The sequence below is a fragment of the Hypanus sabinus genome, chromosome 2 (genome assembly GCF_030144855.1).
Source record: "Hypanus sabinus isolate sHypSab1 chromosome 2, sHypSab1.hap1, whole genome shotgun sequence".
Classification (NCBI taxonomy): domain Eukaryota; kingdom Metazoa; phylum Chordata; class Chondrichthyes; order Myliobatiformes; family Dasyatidae; genus Hypanus; species Hypanus sabinus.
In genome coordinates this window covers 181,049,229-181,066,782 of record NC_082707.1, presented here as the reverse complement: position 1 = coordinate 181,066,782, position 17,554 = coordinate 181,049,229, and the positions used below count along the sequence as shown (strand labels likewise).

Genomic DNA, 17,554 nt, shown 5'->3' with positions numbered 1-17,554 from the left:
ATGATTCTTAAGAACTAAATGTTCCTTCTCCACCTTAAGTAGTCATGAGCTAGGAATTCCCATGAGTCAGTCAGGAAATTAACTTATCAAGAAGGGTTTTAGCACATCCTTGAATCTTTCACTATCTCAGAAGACCTGTCCTAGACCCTTCATATAAATGTAATTGCAAGGAACAAGTGTTTCTACTGCCTTAGGAGTCTGTGGAGATTTGGCATGTCATCAAAAACCTTAAAAACTTCTATAGATGTATGGTGGAAAGCGCATTGACTGGCTGCACTGAACAGAAAATCCTACAAAAGGTAGTGGATTCGACCCAATACATCATGGGTAAAACTCTCCCAACCATTGAGAACACCTATATAAAATGTTGTCATAGAAAAACAGTTTCTATCATCAAAGATCCTAAACACCCAAGCAATGAGCTTCACTTGTTCCTGCCATCAGGCAGAAGGTACTAGAACTTCAGGATTCGCATCACCAGATTCAAGAACAGTTACTACCCCTCAACCATCAGGCTCTTGAACAAAAGAAGATAATTACACTCATTCTATTTCTGATGTTCCCACAACCAAGGATCTCAACAACTCTTTATCTTGTTATTTCAGGTTCCCGTTACTTATTACTATTTATTTATATTTGCATTTGCACAGCTTGTTATTCATTGATCCTGTTTCCAGTTACTGCTCTATAGATTCTCAGGAAAAAGATTTGCAGGGATTTATGTTGTCACATGTATGTATTCTGACAATAAATAAATAAATGACCTTCCTGTAGAAGTAGTAGAGGCCAGTTCAGTTGTGTCATTTAAGGTAAAATTGGATAGGTATATGGACAGGAAAGGAGTGGAGGGTTATGGGCTGAGTGCGGGTAGGTGGGACTAGGTGAGATTAAGGGTTCGGCACGGACTAGGAGGGCCAAGATGGCCTGTTTCCGTGCTGTGATTGTTATATGGTTAAATTTTACTTTGAACTTTGAATCTGTCCACCCAAGAAAGAGCTTGAAAAAAAAAAGTGTTTCTGGAACCTGCTATTAAATATGACAATAACATGCCTAAGGCAGAAAAAAACACAGGAGGAACTCAGTAGGTTATGCTGTCAGTTAACTTACTTCTTTCTGGCCATCCATATTTTTATTTTATTTAGAGATAAAGCACAGAAACAACCCCCTCTGGCCCAGCACAATTCCCCTTACTGCCATGTACTTACTGCCCTTGTCCTTCATGGTGGCCGGAGATCACTGGTTTGGGAGTCACAAATAGAATGCAACATTATGACAATGTCAGCTAGAACCTTGACTGCTGTTCTTGTGATAGAAGGGAAGCCCATTGATGAAAGAGCTGCAGATTAACTCCTCTAGTGATGTCTAAGGTAAGAATGACAGAGGGCAGGGATGTTCTTAGGAGTCTCGGCACAGCAGCATAGCAGTTAGCATAACTATTACAGCACCAGATTCTGATTCTTCCTATTAACACACGGGTTTCCTCCGAGTGCTCCAGTTTCCTCCCACATGTCAATGACATATGGGTTAGGCTTAGTAAGTTGAGGGCATGCTATGTTGGCAACATTTGCTAGCTGCCCCCAGTATTTCCTTGGTTGTGTTGGACAATGCATTTCACTGTACATGTGACAAATAAAGCTAATCTCTTTCATCTTCTCCTTCCAGTAAATGTCCACTGCCATTCATCAATAGGTGTGAAATTCTAGTGTGGACAGTGGAAATTCGATCTGACCCACTGCACATGAGATCACTATCCCCAGCATGTTATTTTTGCTATTGAGCATGTACACCATCTAGCAGCTTCACTAGCATTGTACCTCGTCCTTTCTTACGCATCTCTCATGCTTCTATCATGTCTTTCTGCACTCCTTAAGGTTCTCCAGATCTCTGTATCTGCATGTCCAGGAGTTGGAGGCCCAACACCTGCAAGTTTAGGTCAGGGTGACCCTGCTCATCCCCCACAGATCCTGGGGTCCGAGACTGTGCAAGCCTGGAGCTCTCAGTACTGTTAACTGTGAATCCTGGTGTTGATACTGAAGGACGAAGCCCTTTGATATTAGACCAAAGTTGGCGAGTCTGAAAATTGAGGCTCAATGGTCAATCCACTGCGCTGGTGTGTCTGATAGTTGGAGGCTCGATGTCTACAAGTCTGAGAGTTCAGAACCAAGGACTCTGGAGCCAGCCTGTCTGTGCATGTGTGGGAGGGTGTAAAAGGAGTTTGTTTTGCTGTTGTGTTTTTGTTTTGTTGTTCTGCTGAACATTACGGGCATGCTACCTTGCTGCCAGAATACATGCTAACACTTGCAGACAGCCCCAGCACATCCCCAGGTTGTGTTGGTTACTAACATAAATGATGCACTTCACTGTATGTTTTAATGTATGTGTGATGGAGGGCACTCACAAAATGTACTCCTTACACATATGCATGTATACACGCACAAACATTGCTTTGTCATTCTGCTATATATTGTATTTAAGATAAATGCTTCTGTTTATTGTGTAATATGATTGTAACTACATTGTGGGGTGCATCATATTCTAATTCATGGTGGTAATTAAAGATGGTATGTCCTAGTGCCGAATAAATAGGGATCATCACTCTTGGTAGGAGGAAGAGATGAGGGCTGCCAGGAGTTCACACTGGGCAAAAATAGCAAGGAGCTATTATTGTGTTTTCTAGTAGATATCTTTTTGTAAATATAGGCAGTTTTCTTTTCGTAGTTTTACCTAAAATTTGTAAGTTTGATTTTTGAGGCACCTAGTAAACACTTTTGCACTAAAGTGCCAAGCGACTCCACACATTCTCTTTTCTTTGGCCATACCCCTCATGTGATAAATACATCTAAACCTAAATCCCTTGACAACAGTGGTAGGATGATGGATGCGACAGGCCACGAGGTTACATATTGAGGTGGTGGACTTCTCTGTAGGTCCCCAGGGCTCAATTTTGAGCTGCCACATCATTACCAGAGCCCGTCCCATTTCCAACACTTGCAGTGACACACACATCAGAAGACGGCCTTCACGTGAAGATCGGACGTCTCCACAAGGACAGGGTGCAATCAGAGGCAGATGTACCAACTACAGGTAGACCAGGGAGGTTTATTCCTCATGTATATCTCACCACCGGCAACCCCAGTCAGTCACAGAGCACTACAGCACAGAGACAGGCCTTTCAGCCCATCCAGTCAAGGTCAATCTGTTATTTTGCCTAGTCCCATCCACCAGCACCCAGACCATAGGCCTCTATTCCCCTCTCATCAATGCACTTATCAAAATTTCTCTTCAATATTGAAATCGAATCCTCATCCACCACTTCCACAGGCAGCTCATTCCACAATCACACCACCCTCGGCGTGAAGAACTTCCCCCTCATGATCCCCTTAAACATTTCACCTTTCAACCTTAACCCATGACTTCTAGTTCTGGTTCACTCAATCTCAGTGAGAAAACACACGAGAAAATCTGCAGATGCTGGAGAAACTCAGCAAGCCAGGCAGCATCTGTGGAAAAGAGAAGAAAGTCCTGAAGAAGGCCCGAAACGTCGACTGCTTACTAATTTCCATAGATGCTGCCTGGCTTGCTGAGTTCCTTCAGCATTTTGTGTCTGTTGTTCTCAGCAGAAAAAGCCTGCTTACATTTACCCTCACAATTGTGTATAATCTCTATCAAATCTCCCTCACTCTCTTTACGCTCTGGTCCTCCAGCGCACTGTCAGATCCATCCCAAGTACATTCTGTGCTTCTGGTGTCGCCATCATTAGGTTGTTTTGTGGTGCTGCTTGACATAAATCCTTATCAAGCTGCCCAGTGTTTAGTCAACAGAGCTTTAACACTATGTAATGTAACAGATTACCCTTTAAATCGCACATCCGGCAAAGGCACGGATGTTTATTCGGGATCTCGGGGTCCCTCTGCCGTTGCAGGGGGGAATCGTTCGGGAAAATAATACACACTGCAAGCCCAGCCCCCCCCCCCCCCCCCACCACCTCTTGTGTCATTTCCAATTCCTGAATCGCTTGGTTTTGAAGAGGGGTGGGAGGATCGAGCCTGATCATGGTTTCCTGCTCCTGGGAGCTTCGCGGGACCCAAAGTTTGGCCGTCTGTTCTCGCCTTGCCGAGCTCAGTTAAAGGCAGCCCAGGTACGGAAGCGGCCGAAGAAATAGCTTAGGTCGGCGGATCGACAAATAAATGGCGTTCTGATCCACGGAGTCAGCGCAACAGTGGCCTCTGAGAACGGGTTCTGTACACCGCAATCCGTCCGTCCCCTTGCTGTTAGGAATTCGCTTTTTTTTGCTTTAAAAAAGGTTGAATTTATGATTAACTGGGCGAAATGCAGGTTAAATCCTTGGGGGCGGTCGGATTTGTTTTTTTTTGTTTTCCCTACTTTGTTTAAAAACTGATTAATCGATTGAACTTGCGAGGTTTCGATTGCTAAACCAACTTTTTTAAAACATTCGGTTTTAACCAGACTACAAATTAACACAACCGGTGGAATTAATCTGTAAATATTGATGTGTCGGATCACTCTGTAATTGTGTGCGTGCGCGCGCGCGCGGGTGCATGTGGGTGGGTTGATTGGATTGACATGCAAATGTCTCTCTGGCCCGTCCCCCTCTTTGCTTTAATATTTCGCTCAATCTGAGCTGGTTCAGATTTCATTGCCGCCCCCTCGTTTCTGCCTGCCTTTCCTCCTCCTCGATTATTGGAGCTTGGTGTTTGGGTTAGGTTGGGTCGGCATCACGTGAACACCTGCTGTTAGTAAAAGGGGGAAGCCAGCAAAATCGGGTAGTTTGTAGACTGCAGCAAGCATCGGGATTAAACAAGATAACCTTCTGTTCGCTGAGAGTTGGACCCAGCAAAGGAAAACCTACTTAGTCTAAGATGTAAATACCTTCAACTTCTGCCCCAAGAAGTGACCGAAATTTTGCGAAGACAAATCTGACGATTTTTTAAACGTACGCAGCAGTAGCAGCTCGCCTGGATATTCACTGGGCTGTATTTTTTTATCTTTGGGATTTAAATCGAGGACGCGAAAGACGGATTTTTTTTTTAAATCGTTATATCTGCTTCGAGAAAGTGAAATAAACTTTTAACTGCAAATCTGGCTCGCATCCACTGGTGGAAAATTAAACTAAAGCAGTCCAGGATCTTTATGTTGTTGGTGAAATATATTCAGGGTTAGTAAATAAACAAAGTTTCCCTCCCCATTTATTTTTTTTGCGGGTGTGAGGTTAAGGGAGACGGTCTGGTTTAACGACTCCTTTCTCCCTTTCTGCAGAAACGCTGAAAAAGTCCAAGAGTGTGAAAAAAGATAGCGGCAGGTTGCCAGCTTGCTATGAAATTGTAACTATTTCTCTGAGCAAGAAGATGGCTGCGGAACTGTACCCGTCGAAACACAGTAACAGCCAGCAGAACAGCGAGCACAGCGGCAACAGCGCGGTGAACTCTTCAAAGAGGAGCTTACTGCTTCGACAGGGTCAACAGAAGCCACTGAACAACAATCACATCCACAACACCAACTGGCAGTCCTTCTACCCTACCCTGCGGGAAAGGTGAGCGCCTCTTCTACCAGTAATCACCCTCCACCGCCCCTCCTGGTAAATCAAACCACTCGCTAAAGTTTTTTTTCGTTTTTTTACAACCTGTCTTGCACTTTACTCGCTTCAGGAATGCCATGATGTACAACAACGAACTGATGGCTGACGTGCATTTCATCGTGGGGCCGCCGGGAGCATCACAGAGAGTGCCAGCTCACAAGGTGTGCGTGCGTAAACACGGGCTCCCGCTCAAATAAAAACACTTCTGTTCATTTAGCGACGTTAATAAAAGACATTAAGAGGAGAGTAAAAGGGGGCGTGGAATCCATTTTTAAAAATCCTAATAACTGACTTAAAAGTTGAAACCGGCAGCGCCTCTTGAAAACTACATTCACAGTGATTTTAAACAGAGAGTTCTGTTCTATGCATGTAAAGTTCTGTATTGGGAAGGGCTAATAATCCGTGTGCCGCGCTGCGATCTTTTGTTTTCAACTTGTGCTCTTTGTCTTCCAGTACATCTTGGCGGTCGGCAGTTCGGTCTTTTACGCTATGTTTTACGGAGAACTAGCTGAGAATCAATCCGACATTCAAATTCCGGACGTGGAGCCCGCGGCTTTCCTTATTCTGCTAAAGTAAGGAGATTTATGTGTTGACTGAGGGGGAGGGGGGTTGAGGTGTAACGCCGCGGGCGGAATATTTACACTCCATTCTGAAGCAGTAATCAATCTTTTAGACAAACTTGGTGAATGGTCAACAAGGAGTACTGCAGAGTGTAGGAACAGGCCCTTCGGCCCACCATGTGTATGCTGATCTTGATGCCAAATGAAACTAATCCCATCTTTATTTTTGCATTTTTTGTAATGTAGTCACTTTTATATCTTTGCATTGTATTGCTGCTGCAAAACAACAAATTTCATGGCATTTAGTGATAATACCTTGATTCTGATCCTTATCTGCCTGCACATGATCCATATCCTTGTCTGGAGAGGAGATATAGCAGGATGCTGTGTGTTGAATGAGGGAAGGTTGAGTGAGCTGGGGCTTTTCTCTTTGTAACCAAGGAGGATGAGAGGAGACTTGATAGATGTGTAAGATGATAAGAGGCAGACAGCCAGAGATTTTCTTCCCCTGGGCCAGAAATGGTTAATACATTTTAACAACAATTTTTTCCAGAGGGGGCGGTGGGTGCATGGAATGTGCTGCCAGGGGTGGTGATAGTAGCAGATACATTCGAGACATTTAAGAGACCCCTTAGATAGGCACATGGATGAATGCAAATGGGAGGGGAGGGTAAGACCGATCTTAATAGTTTAAAAGGTTGGTACAACATTGTACTTGGTCATAAATTTGTCTAAAAGCCTCTCAGACATCATTATTGTATTTGCTTTCACCACCATCCCTATAGCATGTTCCATACATCCACCGCTCTGTGTAAAATAAATAGATAGATAGAATGTTGGGTCTGGTAAACCTCACCCTCAATCATCTTGAAGCTGTACTCTTTAGTCTCTGAAATTCCCACCCTGGAGAGAAAGATTCTGACTCTTCCTCTCGTAACTTGAATAAACTTACATCAAGTAAGCTTAAGATTTTTTTGTGTGTCTGGGGCCTCTGCAGGTAGGACAAAAATATTTAAGGAAGGATGGCATAGTAGTGTAGTGGTTAGCACAATGCTTTTCAGGTTCCAATTCCTATCACTGTCCATCTGGAGTTTGTATGTTCTCCATGGGTTTCCTCCCATGTTCCAGAGACATACGGTTCGGGTTAATAAGTTGTGGGCATGTTATGATGGAAGCACAGTGACATATTCTGTCTGCTTCCAGCACATCCTCTCTATTCATCATTGATGCTGACGTTTCACTGTGTGTTTCAATGTGCATGTGACAAATAAAGCTAACCTTTAAGATGATTTGTAATGTGCAAATTTGTAATTTGTAATTAGCTTTAACATATGAAACAATTTTTGTTGATAATTGTTACACTTTGCACCTGTTCCTGTCCACAGGTATTTGTATAGCGATGAGATTGACTTGGAGGCAGATACGGTGCTGGCTACCCTGTACGCTGCCAAGAAGTACATTGTCCCTTACCTAGCAAAAGCCTGTGTCAACTTCCTTGAGACCAGCCTGGAGGCCAAGAATGCCTGTGTCCTGTTGTCGCAGAGCAGGCTGTTTGAGGAACCCGAGCTTACTCAGCGGTGCTGGGAGGTGATAGACGCCCAGGCTGAACTGGCCCTGAGGTCGGAGGGCTTCTGCGAGATCGACCTGCAAACACTAGAGATCATCCTGTCCCGGGAGACGCTGAATGCCAAGGAAGTGGTGGTGTTTGAGGCCATCGTCAACTGGGCTGAGGCGGAATGCAAGAGGCAGGGCCTGCCGCCAAGCGCCCGGAACAAGAGGAGTGTGCTGGGAAAAGCCCTCTACATCGTACGCATCCCCACAATGTCGCTGGAGGAGTTCGCCAATGGTGCCGCACAGTGCGACCTGCTTACTCTGGAGCAGACACACGACATCTTCTTGTGGTACACAGCTGTCAACAAGCCCCAGCTGGAGTTCTCCACTGCACAGAGGAAGGGTCTGGCCCCCCAGCGCTGTCACCGGTTCCAGTCCTCCGCCTACCGCAGCAATCAGTGGCGGTACCGGGGCCGTTGCGACAGCATTCAGTTTGCAGTGGACAAGCGTGTCTTCATTGCCGGCCTGGGCCTATATGGCTCAAGCTGTGGCAAGGCAGAGTACAGCGTCAAGATCGAGCTGAAACGACAGGGGGTAGTCCTGGCTCAGAACTTCACCAAATTTATCTCAGACGGTTCCAGCATCACGTTCTCGGTATGGTTCGAGCACCCTGTGCAGGTGGAGCAGGACACCTTCTATACTGCCAGTGCCATCCTGGATGGCAATGAGCTGAGCTACTTTGGGCAGGAGGGGATGACGGAGGTGCAGTGCGGCAAAGTGACGTTTCAGTTCCAGTGTTCGTCTGACAGCACGAATGGCACAGGCGTACAAGGAGGCCAAATCCCTGAACTCATTTTCTATGCCTGAGTAAGGGCGTTTTGCCTTGGAAATCACAAAATGAGAGCATGTTCTGCCTTCAACTGCTGCTAACCAAGGGAGTATAGCAAGAATTTGACCTCTTGCTTCTTCTACTGACATTATCAGACTGTATTCAGTGGTCCTCTGGGATCAACTGTCAACTCAAACTATCTTAAATTGAAGGAATGTTTGATTGTAAATTAATTTTATTTATTTATAATGGCTAGAGAGTATTATTATTGGACACACTGAAGCTGCAAGGGCCAGTTGTTCAGTGTTGCACTCATTTGTGTGCTGTCTTTTGTACAGAAGTGCTGTTTAAAATGGTGAATGACATTTCAATACCTGTGTACTTACAGCTGATGAACTTGTACAGTATAAAGATTTTTACATGATTATTCATTAGCCTGAGGTTGTCTTTTATTGCTGCTTAGGAGTAACAGGGTGCTAAAATATAGCAAATCAATTCACCCACATTTTCTAAAGGGGCTTTTCTTAATCTCCCTTGAATAGACTCATTGTAATAAGACTTAGGAGCAGAATTAGGCCATTCAGTCCATCAAATCTGTTACACCATTCCATCATGGTGGGTTTATTCAACCTCTCAACCCTATTCTTCTGCCTTCTCTCTACCCTTTGTCCTTACTAATCAAAAACCTATCAACTAATGCTTTAAAAATACAGATCACTGGGCCTCCACAGCCATCCGTGGCAATGAATTCCACAGATCCACCACCCTCAAGAAATTCCTCATCTCTGCTCTAAAGGGATGTCCTTGTAATGTTACTACCTCTATTATCCATCCACTTTCTTTTCTCTGGGATAGGTTTTGAGGTTACAGGTTCCTTCCCCAATGGCCCTAGTTCAGTATAACCTTTAAAATTTCAGACCAAATTACTCACTGCCTGCCTAGGTCATTAATGTATGTATGTCTACTACTGTTTCTTGAGGAGCCCCACTTACTACCTTGCTCAATCTGAATACCGCTACCCTTATTCTTTAATGTACATTCTCTTGTTTAACCCTGTGCATGTTAGAGTATTGGGGCACAGTATTAAATTCTATACTATACACCAGCTGTAGTTTCCTGTCAATGCATTTGACAAGGTTCCCCAAGTTAGGCTCATTCAGAAAGTCAGGAGGCATAGGATCCAGTGAAACTTGGTTCATGAATTCAGAATTAGTTTCCCCATAGGAAGGTGGTTATAGATGGAGTGCATTGTGCTTCAAGGTGGGTGACTAACAGTGTTCTGCATTGACCTGTTCTGGGGCCCTTGCTCTTTGTGATTTTTTTTCATGAATGATTTGGATGAGGAAGTGGAAGGCTGGATTAGTAGGTTTGCAGATGACAAAGCATGGTGGTGCTCTGGATAGTGTAAAAGGTTGTTGTAGGTTACAGTGGGACTCCCAACTGGATGCAGAGCTGGGCTGAAAAGTGGAGTGATTCACTTAGGAAAGTTGAACTTGAAGGCAGAATACAGGATTAAGGGCAGGATTCTCAACAGTGTGGAAGAACAGAGGGATTTTGAAATTCATGTCCATAGATCCTTCAAAGGTGCTGCGCAAGTTGATTGGGTTGTTGAGAATGCATATAGTGTGTTGGCTTATGTTAGTTGGGGGACTGAGTTCAAAGGCTGCGAGGTACTGTTACAGCTCTATAAAACCCTGGTTAGATTACATTTGGAGTGAAAGGGAATGATGGAGGTGTTGGGGCAGATATGTTAGGGACATTTAAGAGCTCTTCAATACACAGATGGAAGAAAAATGGAAGGCTATGTGGGACATAGCTCAGTGGTTCTGAACCTGGGGCCCAAGGCATTTAAAAAGTGGTTGGGAATCCCTGGGTTAGATTGATCTTGGAGTAGGTTAAAGGGCTGGCACAACATTATTGCCCAAGGTTGTGCTGTACAGCTTTGTATTACTATATAATGCAGTTAAGGCTGCTCCACATACTTGAAAGAAGAGTAGGCAAACTTTATAATACTAAATTGTTTCATAATCCCTTCTCTCACTTCCCCTATGTTAAAATAAAGATTCTCACATCCTCATTTTCTGGAGTGCTTCATCAAAGCACAGTGTCATCCTCCCTGTATAACAGCAGCAGATGTGTCAACCCTGTTGGCCTGGACCAGCAAGTATTCTGCAATAACACCAAAAAATTTGATTATTGGATTTACAAAGCCCAAAGCTCAACCTGTGGTCTAATAAGCTTACAAAATATCCTGGATAGTGGCAGGGTGCAAGTTAGTACTGAAGAAACAAGTTTACAAGGGGGACCGGGTTGAAGCAGCTTATGTCCTTTGAGCCTTAGATATCCCATTTGGGGAAAAAAATACAGGGGAGAGGGCACAGAACTACAGCAGTTCGCGTAATGCAAGCTGTAAGATCAAGGTTAAATTCTTGCCACTATCTGTGAGGAGTTTATTTGGGTGACTCTGTGTTTCCTCCCACATTCCTAAGATGTTTTGTTAGGGTTAGGTGAGTTGTGGGCATGCTATGTTGCTGCTAGTTGCATGGCAGGTTGTCCCCAGCACATCTGATCGTTAGTCGTTGATGCAAAAACTGTATGTTTCAATGTGCATGTGACAAATAAAGCTAATCTTTAAGTAGGATTATGAGTGAATTAATATTAGGAAAATTATTATTTTCACCATGCATGTCCAGTCCCTATATATACTTTTATCTCTCATCAAGAAGGCTTTCAAGCTGTCTTCTTTCTTGAGAACCAATCTAACAAGTTTCCCTGCACCAAAACCGTCCTCCATTTGGTTTAACTGGTCCTCACACTCAGCAATTTCTCTTTCAGCTACTTTCACTTTCTCCAAATCCAAGTTGTAGTCATAGGCCCCAGCTATGCCTACCTTTTTATTGGTTATGTGGAACAGAACAACCCTTTCTGATAATGCTTCTGAAGTATTTCTGCACTACACTACTGGTTGCATTGGTGCTGATTCATGCACCCATGCTGAGCTCGTCAATTTCATCAACCAAGCCTCCAACTTCCACCCTGCCCTTAAATTAACTTGGTCCATTTCTGACACATCTCTCCCCTTTCTCCATCTGTCTCCCAACTCTGGAGCTTCATCCTGTGCAACTTGCAGCATCTTCAATGAGACCCGACCACCAAGGACACTTATACTTCCTCCCACCCCCCCAAACACTTTCTGCAGGGACCACTCTCACTTGTGATTCTTTGTCCATTTTTCCTTCCCCACTAATCTTCTTCCAGGCAGTTATCCCTGCAAGTGGAAGATTGCTATACCTGCCCATTCACCTAACCTTCAGGCCCCCAACAATCCTCCCAGGCAGGGCAACACTTCACCTGCAAATCTGTTGAGGTTGCTTACTGCATCCAGTGTGACTTTCTCTACATTGATGAGACCCAACGTTGATTGAGGGCTGCATTGTCAAGCAATTTTGTTCCATCTGACACAAGCATGATTTCCTGGTGACCAACCATTTTAATTCAAATCCCCATTCCAACATGCAGGTCCATGGCCCCTCTCCCACCACAATGAGCATACTATCAGGTTGGAGAAGTAATGCCTCATATTCCAATTGGATAGCACAAACATCAATTTCTCTAACTTTAGGTAATTTCGGCTCTCCCCTTCCCTCTTCTTCCATTCCTCACTCTGGCTCCCCTCTTACCTCCTCTCAACTGCCTATCATGTCCCCCTGGTGCCCCGCTCCTTCCCTTTCTCCCTTGGTCCATTCGCCTCTCCTATCAGATTCTTTCTTCTTCAGCCATTTACCTTTTCCACCTATCATCTCCCAGCTTCTCACTTCACTCCCCACCTGGCTTCACCTATCAGCTTCTAGCTTGTACTCCTACTCCTGCACCTTCTTATTCTGGCTGCTCCCCTCTTCTTTTCCAGTTCCGATGAAGGGTCTCAGACAAAACGTCAACAGCTTATTCCTTTCTATAGATGCTGCCTGACCTGCTGAGTTCTTCCAGCATTTTGCAAGTGTTAAAGAATGATGAGTCTTCACATCCTGATGGCTTGCATTCCAAGATCCTAAAAAAAGGGCTAAAAATATTGTGATTGTAATTCCCCAAAAACTCCATTGACCAGAGACTTGGAAAATTGCCAATATTTGAAGGGAAGGAAGCAATAAGCAGGTAATTACAGCAGCAAGTACAAAATGCTGCAGGAAATCAACAGGTCAGGCAGCATCTATGGAGGGGAGTGAACAGTCAACATTTCAGCCCAAGACTTCATCAGGACTGCAGATAATTACAGGCTGATTTGCATAATATATTTTACCTGAAAACTGTTAAAACCCATTATGAAACAAATACAGTAATGCAACACTTGAAAAGTTGCAATATAACAAGGCTGAGTCAGCATAGCTTCTCAAGGGGGAAATAATGCCTGATGGTTCAGGGCAAAACACAATCTGCTGGAGGAACTCAGTGGGTCAAGCAGTGTCGGAGGGAGAAATTGTCAATATGTTAGATCGAAACCCAGCACTAAGCCTGAGAGGGATTTGACCTGAAACATCAACAATTCCTTTCTGCCTGCCTGAAGATGAAGCTCAACCCGTTGACTTCCTCCAGCAGATGTTTATTACTCCAGATTCCAGCATCTGCAGTTTCTTATGTCTGCTGATGAGTTAGTTTTTAAAGGAGTAACAACCAGAGTTGATAAAGAGGAACCAGTAGATGTAAAATTGCTTCATAAACCTCTTTAAACCTTTACCCCTCATCTTACACCAATGCACTTTCGTATTTCATATTTCTATCTGGGAAAAATACACCATCAACCCAAAACTATGGAATTCCTTTACAGTTATAATCACAAAGCACACAAACAGGTCCTTTCAGCCCAACTCATCCACGCCTCCTGAGAATCCCATCCAAGTCAGTCACATCTGCCCATGTTTGACCATAAAAACTGCACACTGTATTATTGGGATTCCTTAGACCATAAGACACAGGAGCCGAATTAGGCCATCCAGCCCATCGAGTCTGCTCCACCATTCCAGCATAGCTGATACTGGATCCCATTCAACATATCTTCTCGCCATATCCTTTGATGCCCTGACCAATCAGGAAATGATCAGCTTCTACCTTAAATATACCCACAGACTTGGCCTCCACCGCAACCTGTGAGAACATTCCACTGATTTACTACTCTCTGGCTAAGCAAATTCCTCCTTACCTCTGTTCTAAAGGGTCAGCCCTCAATTTTGAGACTGTGCCCTCTAATTCTGGATACCCCCACCATAGGAATTATCCTCTCCACATCCAGCCTTATCTAGTCCTTTCAACATTCAGTAGGTTTTAATGAGAACCTCCCACATTCTTCAAAATTCCAGTGAATACAGGAAAAACCTCCTTATGTGCTAACCCTTCATTCCCGGAATCATCCTCAGGAGCCTCCTCTGGACTGACTCCAATGACAGCACATCCTTTCTGAGATACAGGACTCAAAACTGTTGACAACACTCCAAGTGTGGCCTGACTAATGTCTTATAAAGCCTCAGCATTAGCTCCTTGTTTTTATATTCTATTCTCCTTGAAATAAATGCCAACATTGCATTTGCCCTCTTTACCACAGACTCGGCTTGTAAATTAACCTTCTGGGAATCTTGCATGAGGACTCCTAAATCTCTCTGCATCTCTGATGTTTGAACCTTCTCTCTATTTAGATAATAGTCCACACAATTGTTCCTTTTACCAAAATGCATTATCATTTATTTCCTAACACTGTATACCGTCTGCCGCTTTTTTATCCATTCTTCCAATTTGTCCAAGTCCTGCTGAAATTACATTGCTTTCTCAGTACTACCTACCCCTCCACCTATCTTTATATCATCCACAAACTTTCCCACAAAGCCATCAATTCCATTATCTAAGTCATTGATAAACAATGTGAAAGGCAGAGGTCCCAATACTGACCCTTGAGGAACACTACTAACCACCAGAAAAGGCCCCTTTTATTCCCACTCGCTGCCTCCTGCCTGTCAGCCATTCTGCTATCCCTGCCAGTATCTTTACTGTAATGCCATGGAATTTTATCTTGTTAAGCAGCCTCATGTGTGACACCTTAACAAAGAGCTTCTGAAAATCCAAGCAAATGACATCCACTCTTTCCTTTGTCCATCCTGCTTGTTACTTCCTCAAAGAACTCTAACAGATTTGTCAGGCAAGATTTCCCTTCACAGAAGCCATGCCAACTTTGACATATTTTATTATTAATCCCCAAGCTTCAATATATGAGATTTCTCAACATTAAACACACTGAGATGGCATCAAGTTTAGTTTATGTCTTGCACTCCTGGAGAGTGGACCATTTAAACACTGAAGTATTGAGAACCACATGCAGCAGAGTGGAGTAGCAATTAGTACAATTGATTTATAGTACAAACAATCACTGATCATGGTACGGTTCACACCACAGCCTTTAAGAATTTTTGAGTGTTCTTCCCATGCCACCTGGGTTTCTTCTGACATTTCAAAGACGCACAGGTTAGGATGAGTAAGTTGTGGCCATGCCACGTTGGTGCGAGGAGCATGGCAATATTTATGGGCTGCCCCCAGCACATCCTTGACTGTGTTGATGATGCAAACAGCACATTTCACTGTATATTTCAATGTACATGTGATAAATAATGCTGATCTAACTATTTACATGTTTGATGATAGAGTGCACTGTCTATACATTCTCCCTTAAAGAGCCATGTGGTGATCAACACCTTTTAGTATTTAGCAGATACATAAGCCAGCCAACACTCGGGCCACACATTTAATTTTTAATTCAGAAATACAGCACAGCAACAAGGCCTTCTGGCCCAAAGAGCCCGTGCCACCTAATTACACCCATGTGACCAACTAACCTACTAATTCTTACGCCTTTGCAATGTGGGAGAAAACTGGAGCACCTGGAGGAAATCCACACAGTCACAGGGAGAACGTACAAGACAATGGCGGGAATTGAACCCCAATCACTGGAGCTGTGAAGCATTGCACTAATCGCTAGGTTACATGCTGCCCTAGTGGGGCTTGAGTAGATTAATGTTATATTTAGTAGACAAACCAAAGGATGTACACAATTTTCTAATCTCTGCTGTTACTTAACTTCAGTCGAACAGCAACTGAGATTGCACTGGCTCTCAGCAGTCCCTTGGTGAATCAGGAGGGGAGAAAGGAAGTGGTTAATCTACTGCTTGCAGCACTAGCTATCACCAATCGGGGTTCAATTCACAGTGCTGTCTGTAAGAAGTTTGCACATTCTCCCAATGATATTCCCCGGGTGCTCTGGTTTCCTCCCGCATTTGAAAGGTGTACAGTTATGGATAGGGTTAGTAAGTTGTCATCGTGCTAGGTTGGTGCAAGAAGCACAACGACACTTGCTGGCTGCCCCCAGCACATCCTTGGACTGTGTTGGCCGTTGGCAGAAATGGCGCATTTCACTGCGTTTCAATGAAATGCAACAAAAAATAGCTAATTTTTATTTCTAAAAAGAAACCAAACAGGATCTTCCACATAATGTTAACCAAGGAGCAGATCATGCTACGGCAAAAGATGTATACTGTGGAATCACAGCCCAACCAAGGTAGCATCAAACTGAGAAGGATGGTGAGGTCCAAAGTTGGACACGTACGTCTGAGAATTTACACAGCTTGATGAGTGGTGACATTAGGATCTGATACTGCAGACAGCATGAATTCAACTGTCAGAATCTAGACAGCAAGAAAGAGAGACAAATCACATTCAACAGAGAGTATTCAGCCTAGCCCTCCTCCTCCAACATCTTCCAGGTACAAACTACAAACAAAACATGTCATGCTTCTGGCATGTACTTTTGGCAAGGTTGCTGGGACGACAGAAGCACAAGCAGGAATAATACTGCACACTGGGTAGAGGGGCAGAGAGAGAAAGGAAATGGAGAATCCAGGTGGATGGAGGTACAAAGCTATAATCAATACACAGAAAAAGGAAGTGTACCCATAGTACTGGAGTCACCACTCAGCCAGCTACACTCCAGGGAATAAAGATTCAGCCTTTCCCTACAAGTCAAGCCTCCAATGTTAGCAACATCCTTGTGAATTTTTTTTTCTGCACCCTCCCTTGCATAATTAAGTCCTTCTTTCTGTGTGGTGACCAAAACTGCACACTATACTCCAACTGCAGCCGAAATGGTGTTCAGTTTCAAATTACAGTATTTGTTCCTCATGCAATTAGGACTTTTGGTTTTACATTCAACCAAGAATCTTCACCAGACTATTGACCTTTACCTGCATATAGTTCCATCTTCTCAAATCCTCCAAGGTGAAGATAACTGACCTTTCCTCTCATCTATATCCCTCACACTCCTCAGAGAGAGGGTGCAGAAGAGATTACCAGGATGCCTCCAGGATTAGAGAGCATATCACAACAGAATTGAGTGAGCTGGTGCTTTTCTCTTTGGAGAGGACGAGGGCGAGAGATGACTTTATACAAGTGTACATGATGATAGCAGTATAAGTAGAGTGAACTGCTACAGAGTTTTTCCCAGAGTGGAAGCAACTAACACAAAAGAGCATAATTTAATGATGACTGGAGGAAAGTATAGGGGGGGTGTCAGAAGTAGCTTTTTTTAATGTACACAGAGTGGTGAGTGCTACAGTGGTGATAGAGGTAGATACATTAGGGATATTTAACAGACTCTTCAATGGGCCTGGGGATGATAGAAAAGTAGAGGGCTATACAGGGAGGAAGAGCTAGATTGATCTCAGAATAGTCCAAAAGGTCAGCACAACATTGTAGGCCAAGGGGGCGTATTATGCTGTAGTGTTCTACGTTCTTCCAGCGCACCACAAGCTTACCTTACAGTGGGCTAGTTGCTTGGTACACTGTCACAGTTCTGTTAAAGGGAATTCTCAGGAAGCAGCAGACAGCATTTTAATTCCTGTGTTTGATTCAATTCAGCTTACAGCATCCAGAGAACGGCCCCTTCCCCTTCTGGTTTTCTCAGACACAGCACACAGGTTCAGTCCTCCA

General features: G+C 43.9%; 2 protein-coding genes across 3 annotated transcripts in view; one reads left to right on the top strand and one right to left on the bottom strand.

Moving 5' to 3' along the window:
• The window catches only part of brf1b (BRF1 RNA polymerase III transcription initiation factor subunit b), a 454,941-nt gene that overhangs the window by 213,754 nt on the left and 223,633 nt on the right, over positions 1 to 17,554 (bottom strand). The window lies entirely within an intron of this gene.
• Positions 3,983 to 8,963, top strand: btbd6b (BTB (POZ) domain containing 6b). Of its 2 annotated transcripts, none has more exons than XM_059960773.1 (5): positions 3,983 to 4,138; positions 5,278 to 5,551; positions 5,667 to 5,757; positions 6,050 to 6,168; positions 7,542 to 8,963. In XM_059960773.1, the coding sequence occupies exons 2-5, from the start codon at positions 5,367 to 5,369 to the stop codon at positions 8,572 to 8,574; spliced, it is 1,428 nt and encodes a 475-aa protein (XP_059816756.1). In that variant the 5' UTR covers positions 3,983 to 4,138; positions 5,278 to 5,366; the 3' UTR covers positions 8,575 to 8,963. The 2 variants fall into 2 exon arrangements, with proteins under 2 accessions (XP_059816756.1, XP_059816752.1); XM_059960769.1 differs by lacking the exon at positions 3,983 to 4,138 and adding an exon at positions 4,589 to 5,176.